The sequence below is a fragment of the Colius striatus genome, chromosome 11 (genome assembly GCF_028858725.1).
Source record: "Colius striatus isolate bColStr4 chromosome 11, bColStr4.1.hap1, whole genome shotgun sequence".
Classification (NCBI taxonomy): domain Eukaryota; kingdom Metazoa; phylum Chordata; class Aves; order Coliiformes; family Coliidae; genus Colius; species Colius striatus.
Window position 1 is genome coordinate 27,674,726 of NC_084769.1, and position 11,796 is coordinate 27,686,521.

Consider the following 11,796-nt stretch of genomic DNA (forward strand, 5'->3'; position numbering starts at 1 on the left):
TTTCCTGTAAGGATGATGGAGCCCTGGCACAGGCTACCCAGAGAGGTTGTGCAATTTCCTTCTCTGGAGGTTTTCAAAACCCACCTGGATGCAGGAGAACCTGCTTGAGCAGGGGGTCGGACTCAGTGATCTCTTAAGTCCCTTCCAACCCCTTCCATTCTGTGATTTACCTGACTGCAGGTTTACCTAGCACAGATGACACTATTTTCCATCTGTACTAACAACAATTCCAGCAAGACCCAATCTGTTTTCATGAAGTGGTATATGTTGCTGAAGTGCTGAGGAGAGAAAAGAATGCTTGGCTCTGTGTTGAGAGCAGGGGTAAATGTAGTTGTAAGAACAAAACATCCCTGTCCCTGCTCTGCCATGGAGAAAAAGAAAACATTTTTCTGCTTCCAGAGACAGATTCCCTCCCCTTTGCTACTAACACAATCAGTTCTTTTCCCCATCACTCCCTCAAACATTTACTATCAATAACCTTCAAAGTTAGAATCACAGAAAAAATACAGTTGGAAAAACCTTTATGGTCATTGAGTTCAACCACTCACCTCACTAAACCATAACCCTCAGCACCTCATCTATGTGTCTTTTGAATATCTCTAGGTATGGTTACTCCGTCACCTCTCGGGGCAGCCCATTCCAATGCTTAATAACCCCTTCAGTGAAGAAGTTCTTTCTAATGTCTAATCTAAACCTCCCCTGGTGCAACATGAGGCCGTTTCCTCTTGTCCTAGACACCAACAGACTCTTAAAAAAACATTTACTGGAGGCCAGTGGGCACTCATTCTGCAATGGAAGAGGACAGGATTTCCTGACACAGAAGTGACTGCTTCTCTGCTTCACAAGTATACCAGCTTCTTCACAGAGCTCTTGGGCTGGGCCCTCATAGCTCCCACCACTCATAATAGCTCTTTGCACCAGCAGCCCCAACAGCAAACCCCAGCAAAAGCTGTCTTTGATCACGGTAGAACCTAGTTTACCTTTAGCGCTGACACTGATGGAGTTGCATGTGTGCACCTGTCCCACACATGGCATGCTCAGGACTGGTGGAAGGCTGAGTTTTCAACTCGAGCTAATGCAAATTCCCACTGTCAGCAAATACAATGAGAATGGATACATCAGTTTTCTGACACAGTTCCCTGCCAGAGCAGCCGACAGCTCTGACTTTAGGGATCTGCAAGGTCTCAACAGTCAACCCTAACTGTGAGTTCCCAGTAGACTGTACCCGTATACCTTTTACAGGAGGTAATGCTTACTGTTACAGCCTAGGCTGCTACAATCCTTTCCTACCCTTTCAGCCACCCTGTGGGTATTTACAATGCCAGAAGCTGAGCCCTCCAAGGTGTACTCTCCCCAGGCTTGTGTAGGGCCAGCAGAACTGGCAGGGCCAGACAGCTGTGCATGGTTCCACAAGCACTTCTGCACAAAGACTGCAGACAAGCACCGTAGCATTTGAAAGTGGAGAGGGGAAGGGCACAGAATAAATGTCACAAAGCTTTTCTACTGTCCACATAAGAGACTTTATTTGTACTTTAAAATAAAAATTAAGCTATGCAAAACAGTAGAGATATTTTAGGAAAGACACATGAGCCCTAGGAAGTTGGAGGCTGCCTGTTTAACTACCATTTTACTTCTGACTTCATCTCTCTTCCCATTGTTATTAGCTTGCCTGCCTTGGCACTGGGACATCCTTCAGGAAGCTGTTCTTTTTTCACTTGAATATTCTTGGTCATTGCCTTGCGTTTGAGAGTCGTCTTCTTGGTTTTGTAGACCGGGCAGTAGAGGAAATTTGTATCTGTAAACGGGTCACCCTGCCTCAGTTTGCTGCAGAACCAAAAGGGACAGATTGAACCATGAAAGTAGTTATTGGATACGTGTACGATTTCAGTCTAAAGTTTCCAGTTTTACTGAAATGCTTCTGAGGGAGAACTCTCCCCAAAACTTAGCATTTCCTTCACTGAAGCCTGATTTAAAAGGAAGTATTACTCAGTTGTTGTATAAAACTTTATATACCACAGAAGAACAGTTAAGTGAAATCAGGGCTTTTACTTCTCTTTATTTTGCCTGTGTTTAACCTCATAGTCATCTCTCATTAGCACTGGAGTGCCACAGATGCAGTCTGCTAAGATATGTGCTCATTTCAGTAAGGGAAATACATCTTTGGTAGCTTGTTACCAGAAACTTGCACATTCATCTGTTCTAATGCAGATTTTTGGTTTAACCACACCTCAGAAGAGGATGATCACAGAAACGTGAAGGGTAAGAGGAACTTAAGACAAAGTGATGGTAGAGGGTGCAGTCCTAGAGAGTGAACACGAGAGCAGAGCATAGGTTGTCACATGGAAACAATCCTGGGAAGGAATAGTTTAAAGCCCAACCTTGAGAGTTTTGGCATTACATAGCAGGGTGGGTCCCCTCTCCTCCTGGATGAGCGCCTTGACACTTCTGAAATGGAGGAAGACAGTCTCCCAGCATTGGTCAAGTCCTGTAGTGGCCTCATCTCTGCAAAGGGAGACATTCACACCGGAGTGGATCAAAGTGTTTCCAAATCATTTCCAGATATCCTAAGAAATGCAGCTGCCAAATAGAGAAGGGCTACCAAGTTTCTCTGAGTAGTGCACAATCCTGAATCCAATTTGAAGACTAAACTCTCTAAACTCAGGAGACCATATTTTGTCCAAAAATCCCAGACCTGCTCCTCAAAAGTCAACTTGTTAATCAAATCATGTTCCTTACTGAAAAAATCCAGGTCACTAATAGTGCTGTATCATTGAGGTTTTAACACCCATGAGCTTACACGCGGGAGAAGAAAGCAAGCTTAGGGCACCCAAGCAACCTAACACACTTTCAGCCACGCACAGAACCCTGCTGCCAGTGTTTACTGCAGCTTTCAAAGTGAAGCTGGCCAAGAGGTGGGGAGCAGAACAAACTTCTCTCTACAAACTGCAGTCCACTCTAGCTAAAAGCAGCCTGTTTCTCAACAGCTACAAGAAGGAAAAACCCCACAAAGCAACTATTTTTGCAGAGATCCAGTAAGAGCGAGCTCCCCAAAAGGCTCTGCATAACTACTGTATTATCAACCAAGGGATACACACTTCAAATCCTTTGAAAAAGAAACTGACAAAACACAACCAAGAGCATTTAGGTGGCTCCTGATGAATTTCCATTGAAGATACCACCTAGAGGTATAAAGTCTGAAACCTCATGGTACTAACCATGTCAGACCAAAAAAATGCCATTTTCTTCATATTCTGTGCCCCACTAATGCTGGCTCTAGTACATAGGGTCAGCATCAAATTATACTTCTCAACTGCTTGAGTAATTGTCATTGTAAATTGACAGGGATGCCTCGTAGATAACAACTGGTAAAACGGGACTCGCAGCACATGCTTATTCACACATGAACACATGACAAGTTCTTATTGGAATGCTTATAAACTAGAAGCAAGTACAACCACAGAAACAACTGGACAGCACAAGTAGAAGCATAAATGGTGTATTGGACACTGATCTGCAACTCTGGTAACAGAGAGGAGGGGAAGAAAAATATAAGCACTTGCTGCATGGATTTTTGGCACCCATTTCCAAACACAGGTCCCTTCCCCAGCCTAGCACTCACCAGGTTCCTGTGAAGGTGAACTCCGAGAACTTGAGTCAATCTGGTTTCTTTCACCAGGCACTTCCTCTGGGGTGTTTTCTTTAAATGTCAGGGAGCTTTCTAGCTGAATGCATGATTTCTCAGGCATCTGGTTGCCCTCAGTACTTAAGCTCTTGGAGACTGATACATTTTTAAGCCTGGATTTGACAGATGAAGCTGCAGAACAGATCACAGAGGAGCATTCGAGATCCTGCGAAAGGTCCATAAGATTCTTTCCAAGTGATATATCAGCTATCTGCTCCTCCAGGAAGGCATTTGTCTCAGACAAGAGATTTGTAATGCACGAAAAATTCCCCATCAGGACAGTTTGCTTGGATGCAAGTACTGCTGAACTTCCAGTGAGCTCCTTGGTAACATTACTTGGCTGGGCCAGGGAATCAGTCTCTGGAGGTCTAGAGGCCTTCCTCTTCCTCCGAGGATTTGATTTGGGATAGGTTTCTTTTTTCGAAGCATTCACGTCGTCAGCCTTAGCTTGCCCCTTTTTTTGGAGGCTCCTTGTCTGTTTTTTATTGCTCTGAGCAGCTACCCTCCTCTGAACTCTGGGGATTGTGCTAGCATTGCTCCCAGGAATAGAGCTGGGAGGTACAATTTCACCCCCTTCAAAATCTGTCTGGACACAACCCAAGTTTCCTGCAAAATCCAAAGGACAGACAATATAAGTTTTCCTGTCACATTTCGGTTTAGCTGGTATATCCTTTGTGCTCTCCTTAGCTAGTCCTTGAACACCTATACATGGCTCAGAAACACCAATTTCATTTCTCTGATCACTACAACTGCTTTTCCTGACCGTCTTCTTTCTGCTTATCTGGCTTCTTTGAGGCTGTTCTTCAGCTTTGGCCTCAGATGTTTTCACACATGGCAAATTTTCCTTCTCAGAGTCATCTCTTTGCCTCATTACTCTAGGTTTTCTGTTGGTTTTCTGTCTGATGCTCTTTGTGCTCACACTTGAGTCCTCTTGCAAAGCACAGGCACTCAAGGTCTCTTCCATCAAAAAAATTTGTAGGCTGGAATCATCTGAGTGAACTTCATGACCAGAGAAGGTATGAACTGGGCTTTTTGACAAGCTCTCCACACTTTGGATCTCAAAGATGGCTTCATTTGAAACCTGTTGCAATAAGTCACCACTTGCAAGACTGTGCAGCTTTGCTGGATTCCCCACGTGTGTTCTTCTGAGATCTTGGACTTCATCAGGAGAGCAGGAATGTTGCTCTACACCACAGCCTCTGTTCTTCCTGTCAAAAACCCCAGCATAAGCCTTCTGCCTCATCTCAGAGACTTCAAACTCACCAGAACATGTTGCAACTTTCGGCTGAAGAAGCTTCTTTGCATTTTGAGCACTCTCCTCACCTTGAGGTACATCAGGACTACTTTCTGCATTGTTTTTAATTACTTTTTTTTCCTTTTTTGTTGTCCTTGCTTTTTTAACAGTTGTTTTCTCACCAGTTTTACGATCACCTTTGCTTTTAACCTTTACAGGAACAAACTCAGGGACTTGGCTATACTTGGGATCTACTTCAACGCTACATTCTGTTTCTTTAGCCTGTGGCTGATCACAGAAAATCTCTTGACTCAAAGATTTTCTATCAGGAACAATAGTGTTTTGAGTAGGTGAAACCATGGAACTGGGAGATTTCACCTGTGGCTGTGTGTTGCTCTTGTTGGAGTTGCTGCTGTCCATCATACTCCGCCGAGCTGCCTGAGTGGAACTGACACTTGGGAAGATATCCACACCAGAAGATGGAGTGCTTATTGCAAACAGGGTGGAAGGCTTTCTCCTCTGTGTAACATGCCCTTGGGAGAGACGATCAAATAAATGTTTTGCCATCTCATCACTCTCATATGAAAGATGATGACTTTCCCTGGCAAGCATTGGCAAATTGTCGGGATTTTGTAGGGTGTCATGCAAGTCCTCTGTCGGAAAGACAAAATCCATTCCTGAGTAATGTAACAGGTAAATAGCAGCTTTCCCCATACCACTAAAAGCCATGTCCCACATGCTTCCACAAATCCAGAGCGCAGAAAAAGCATAATTTTGTCTCTACTGAGACTCCTCAAACTTACTGTATGACACAGTTGGCTGTGTCATTGCCCAGCTGGCTCTCCTCAGAACAGAAAGGCAGCCCAAACCAAGATGCCTGGAACAGCCCTAATATTTAGGAATGCTTATGATCTGTATGACAGTTATTTATATATGGCAAATCCACAAGGAACAGAAGATGTGCACCTAGTCAGATTCTGCACCTTCAGACAGTTCTGAAAACCTTATGCAAGCTCACTGCCTACTACTCAGAAAGCCTGATGAGGGATCCTGAGCTCTTACAAACATGCCAAACATCCCCACCGAAATGGGATACATGTAATTCTAGTGGCAACAGCCTCACTAAAGCATGCAGTTCCTAACAGACCTTAGGAGATCATGGACTGATGGCTGGGAACTAACTGGAGCTATAGCACCTCACTCATCCATTTCTGAACACAGACACACAAAGTCCTACCGGAAGAACAGCAGAAGACGCAAACTTACCTTCAAAGATGTGAGAGTCAAGAAAAGCCTCTTGTGCTTCCGTTGCTTCAGTTGGCTTCTTCACATTCTCTTCCAGGTGGGACTGAGGCTTCTCAGCAGGTTGCAGTGTTGAAGTGTCTTTGGAGGCAACAGGCACCACTTTCAGTGGTCCATTAGAAGGTCTCTGAAGATGTAGTGAGGATGTCTGTGCTGCTGTGGAGCTGCCACCTTGCTGTCCTGCATCATATGGCTTGGAAATGGGCACCCTCATCGGCATCCCTGCAGCCCTGGTGTGAAGGAACAGCAGCAATGGAGTACATTGCATACTTGTGACAGGCCCCAGAATCCATTAGAAAAGCTACAGCTTTCACTGCCATCAAGAGTTGCTGAAATACATTTCTGAAGGCTGCAAGTGCTGAAGAACACACACTGCCCAGCCAGGACACATTTCCCATTTTTGTGCAAGCACAACTCACGCTGCTGTGAACACAAAAGCAGGAGAAAAGTACACTCAGGTAACAAGGATATGGGTTGCAAGCAGCATTTCACCTCACTATGGAACACCAGCGTGGCTGCTTGGGGACATGTGTGTGGGCAGCTCCAAGGGCTCCCCTGTGTTCAGAGGGGAGACTAGACAGAGGAAAAACAAAACTGCAAATATATTTCAAGAGATCCTGCTCTGACTTTCTTTCCAAAACATAAGTTTACATCACACAAGCAGACAACTATTAAGCATTTATATATAAAAAAGATCAAAGCAGCCAGCTATGACACTTGCTCACTCAAGGATATCTTGCAATGCTCAACAGCTACAATTGAAAAGCTACCTAAAGCAATGCACTTTCAAACAAAGGAGGGAGAAGGGGAGCTTATGCATAGACTTGGCATTAGGACAAATAAGACAAGGAGTGGCAGCAGAAAGTCCCAAGGTAAAGGAAAACATCAAGCAGTAGTGGTTTAGGCAAGACATCTCATGTAAAACAGACAACTGGACATACATGTAAGACACAAAAGGAAGCTTAGCATATAGAAATTCAGGACAAGTTTGGTGATATCTGACATTTTAAGGCCCACCTGACAAGCTGACCATCTGCAATATCATCAGCCCAGCTATCTTCAGTCAGGCTGCTCTTCTGGCCATTGGACAAGAATGTAGAACTTGTATGAAACTGGAAAGCAGAGAAACAGAAAGGTGGTTTAAAACTCTTGCAATCCCCTGTGCAGCCTCCTGCACAGAAACAGCAGAAGCTCAGTTTCACCCTGGAAAGTATGTGACTCTCATTTAAAATTACACAAATCGTGGGATAAATGGCAGTACAATCAGATTTTTGTCTCCACAGGCTTGAGGATGAAGTGAAACTAGTTCAGACAACCTGAGACTAAGAAGCGGGAATATTTTCCCACCCACTCATGAAACAGGACATATGGAAAGTGACCTATTCCCTGTCCAAATTTGCCATGGCAACACTTCAAGAAATTTAAAAGAAATCACAACCAGTTATAGCGGAAGAGCCTCCAATAGAGCCAATGACCCAGAAGAAGGCAGTTGAAAACTATAGCCTTTCCTATAGAAGTAGTTACCCCATAAATCGTTAACAACAGGCTAAAAACAAGGATGCACAACTCAAGCAAGCAAAGAAAAACAGCTAAAGCATGAAACATAGAAGTGAGCGGGCAAGACAAAGCAAAAGACAGGGACACAGTCCTCTTTCCAGAGCAGTGTGCTCACATTTCCCACGGTTTACCTCAGTCAGCCGGGCCTTCCTAACTGCAGCCATAAGGTTTTCAACTTCTTTCAAAGTGTTAGTCTACATTGAGGTAATAAAGAGAGAAACCATAAAGACATTAAACCAAAATATCTATTCCAACAAGGATGCTGGTAGCCAGAGCAAGGCATGCTCTGGGAAGAACACAGCTTGGAAGAGAGGGTCTGCAAACAAATGGTGACATTTTTCACACAGAGAGTGTGGACAGTCAGTGACAGCTCCCTTCCCAAGGCCAAGATGGTAGTGATGCACACCTTGCCCACCGCCTCTCCCCACAGCAGCCACACTGTTAGTGACATACCAGGAAGCAGAGCTTGTGCCGCAGCACAGCATTCTGGAAGTGGCACTGCTCCACCTCCTTCTGCAAGATGGTCTTCTCCTGGGTAAGCCGCTGTGAATTGGCTTTCTCCACATTCAGGGCCATGGCCAGTGCTTTATTGTTGTGCTTTAGGGAGAGTTTAATAGTGGAGGAGTTGTCTGTAAAGGACAGAAAATTATCACACAGAATCAGCATCTGAGATTTCATCCATGCCTCATCATACTTCTTTCTCTTCCCAGCATAGCCTTCCTTAGGCTCAGATCACTGCAACTTAATAGCCCCCACACAAAATGAGCAGTATAATTCTTTCCAGCCACAAAAGTCTCTGGAAAATGGCAGGGGAAAAAAATTACATAATCTGAAACACTTCAGACAGACACTCTCTCCATCCTCAGTGGGTCATGTTCAGTCAGCAAGCTACTGCTTCAGTTCTTAATGAATGATAGTGTCGATCACATGCCAACTTTAGAAAGATATGCTTCTGACTTTGAACAAGTCACCTATAGCTCTGAGTCCTCATCTCCATCCAAAATGAGGGAGAAAAACCTACTTACTTCTGTAGTAACCTTCTAAGCAGATTCGGATCCACATTTCACAATGTCAAAACAAATAAATAAAAACAACAGAAAACAGCTAACCTTTTCAAGGGAGACCAAATTATCTCATGCACTACGGTTGCATAATTTCCCCCATAAAAATAAACAATAGTTGGGCTAGCTTCTGCACAGGATTGCATATACACTAAAATGCTTTCCACACCTCTTACTTTTGCTGTTTGGACCCCAAGGCCTCAGCTACCCAGATACAGCTGTCCAATGCCATCTGAGACACTGCTGAGCAGCTTGTGATGCCCTCAGCTGCTGTTTCAAAGGTTCTCCGTTAAACCTGTCAGTCATAGATACCTGAGACGCTTCAGACACCTCAAATGACACTTGACACTCATTGTCAGGGTAATGAATTCACTGGAAACCCACAGGTAGAGACTAGAGACGTAGCTGTTAAATACAAGCTCTAGATAAGAGATGGTCACCCGTCACCACGGCCAAAGGCACAGTTATAAGCTGACATAGCTGCCAGTGTGCCATCTCTGCACATTGCAAGGCAAAACACACTCACTAATGATTTTTGTTTTGATTTTTGATGCAAGCGAGGCATTCAACTTCGCGGTCCTCAAGGCCTTTTTCTTCTCTCGCATCCGCTCTCTCACGCCGCTCAGGCTGAAGGACGTTTCCAAAGCCTCCCGCGATACCATATCTGGAGGGAGCGACACCCAGCAGGGTTAGCACCCATATTCTTCCCCTGCTCTCCCGGCCAGGACTCGGGCTCTCCCCGAGCAGCCCACCGGCGACCTCGCCCTCGCCCCGCCGGAGGCCGCAGACACACCTCGCCGCGGGCAGCTCCAAGGCGCCGCGGGCAGCTCCAAGGCGCGGCGGGCAGCGAAGCGGAGCGGGGCGCGCAGCCAGACCGACACCCTTCCCCCGCCCCGCGTCTCACCTGCCCCTCGTCGCGGCCAGAGAAGAAGAAAAGTGGCGAAAACAAGCCCTGCGCTGGAGGAGATGTTTGAATGCAAGCGGGAAGGCGGACAGCCCGCCCCTCACCTTGCCCCGCCCTGCGGGATGGCGGCCGACGCAAACGCAGTTATGCTCTTCCTTTTCGTCTGGGGAAAGGACGAATGGGATTTGGTGCTGCCCAGGGCCCGTTGAGGCGGGGCAGGGAACGTTACATCTCGCCGTTCCTCAAGGCGCGAGCGGCCGTGCGTGTGTTGAGAGCACGGCGGCCTCTGCGCTCGGGGGTCAGGCCGTGCCGCCATTTTGCGTCGCCATGCCGGGCCGCGCCGCGCCGCGCCGCGTTGGCCGGGCAGCCGTCGCTGAGAGGGAGCTGTCCGCTCTCACGGGGGAAGAGGCCCCCGACATGCCGCCTTCTGAGCCACCGCGGCCCCGCCGCTCTCCTGGCGGAAGGCACCGACCTGAGGCTGTGCTCGTCAGGAGCCGCCGCCACCACCCTTCCCCGGCCACGCGGAGCTAAACGCTGCTGAAACGCGTCAGAAAAGGCCGAGGGTTGTTCTGAAGGGTAGTTCTCATCCCAAACTTAGGGTTTGCTCATCCTCAGAACTCAGCACCTGGCTGACAGCTTTCAGCTGCGAGATGACATTTTACAGTCTACTCAAAATATTAAATAGTTTCCATTTCAGCTTAAGTCAATGCATTGCTTACCCAGAGACTTGGAAGTCTCAGGAAGCTGCCGTTATATGTGAAGATAGAACAATGTTAAATATTTTAGGGAAATTACATGTAAAGAAAAAGCTGCTTCTCGTTTAAAGAACAGCAGTTTACAGTGGAGACAGGGAATTTGCATTAGAAGAAAGGCTGTGGAAAACACTTTTACCTGCTGCCACAGGCATGTGAAGGGTAGACCTTTGTAAGAACACTAAACCCTGCTCCTGTTACTATTTTACGTGATACTTGTTGATATGTGATTAGCTGATGAGCATGGAATAATGTGAAAAGTATATGTATTCCTTCCAACTTAAGTAGCCAAGTGACAGAACACCCTCCATACCAGCCCTGAAAATCAGACCTGCAATGGATGATGATGCTGCAGACACACAGGCCTGCCTGTTGCTTTATTTTTTGCTCTGGGAAACTTGTGGCTGGCATTAAATGTGCTATGGTGTGAAGAAAAGACTGGAGTATTCTTCTCTAACGCTATTCTGTGCTCCATGCTTTACAAATTCCACCGTTTGAGAGGCCTAAACTTGCTCTTACTAAGTTACTGGCATCCCTGGCGTGGCTATGTTCAGTTTGTGACCATCACTTTTCACACCTGCCTGGCCGTACCAGCAGTTAAGCCCTGGCTAGGTGTTAACTGGAAGAAAGGCAGGCAGACCTGCATTTCTCTGAGAAAACAAGACTATTACCAGAGACATGGGATTGCCATCATGCCAGCCAGGCAGATGTCCTTAGAAAATCAAATCTGAATGAATAGTGAGGAAGTGCTAAGCTTGGTGCTCTTTTTGCTGTAGAATTAATGAGAGTGGCCATAATCATCTAAGGCTGTTAGGAGGGGTCATCCCCAAACTCTAGCTCTCCCTCAGTGACTGCTCAACTGGCTTCCCAGTGCTATGGCAAAGCCACAGTGGGTGGTAGAACCACGTCTGCCACCTTTACCTCTTGCCAAGGCACATGCCTAAAGCTTGGGCGTTGGAAAGAGGGTGGTGGAATGAAGTAAAGAAGAGAAAGCAGGAATTAAATAAGGAAGAGAACACACAGCACCAATTCTGTAAATACCAAGTAGGCTCGCTCTTAGAAAACATTTGTTTCTCATGATAATACATTTGCTTTTATGTTTTCTTCGGTCATCACAAAGAGAGGCAACATTATGGTCATGCCTCATAAACTCCTTCATATTGTTTTCTAGGTAATCAGTTGATAACATAAGGAACACATTCCTAGGAAAGGGATGGCTATTTCCCTTCAGAACTACAAACTTTCCAAATCTACAAAATCCAATAGCATCTCACTGACTTGTTAGTTGTCATGATGCACTGGCT

The 11,796-nt window shown here is 45.9% G+C and overlaps 1 protein-coding gene across 1 annotated transcript; it reads right to left on the minus strand.

Moving 5' to 3' along the window:
* Positions 1-1,536: 1,536 nt before the first annotated feature.
* SGO2 (shugoshin 2) lies at positions 1,537-9,957 on the minus strand. Its single transcript, XM_062004874.1, has 9 exons — positions 9,741-9,957; positions 9,363-9,500; positions 8,229-8,404; positions 7,907-7,969; positions 7,236-7,330; positions 6,183-6,448; positions 3,620-5,569; positions 2,379-2,502; positions 1,537-1,824 (listed from the first exon to the last, which is right to left on the minus strand). The coding sequence occupies exons 2-9, from the start codon at positions 9,496-9,498 to the stop codon at positions 1,620-1,622; spliced, it is 3,015 nt and encodes a 1,004-aa protein (XP_061860858.1). The 5' UTR covers positions 9,499-9,500; positions 9,741-9,957; the 3' UTR covers positions 1,537-1,619.
* Positions 9,958-11,796: the final 1,839 nt, after the last annotated feature.

Coding starts and splice junctions, on each gene's coding strand:
- SGO2 (XM_062004874.1), bottom strand. CDS start 9,498: ATGGTATCGCGGGAGGCTTTGGAAACGTCCTTCAGCCTGAGCGGCGTG. Junction 7,970..8,228: donor GGCACAAGCTCTGCTTCCTG/GTATGTCACTAA, acceptor ACCTCAATGTAG/ACTAACACTTTGAAAGAAGT. Junction 6,449..7,235: donor GCAGATGGTCAGCTTGTCAG/GTGGGCCTTAAA, acceptor CCTTCACACCAG/GGCTGCAGGGATGCCGATGA.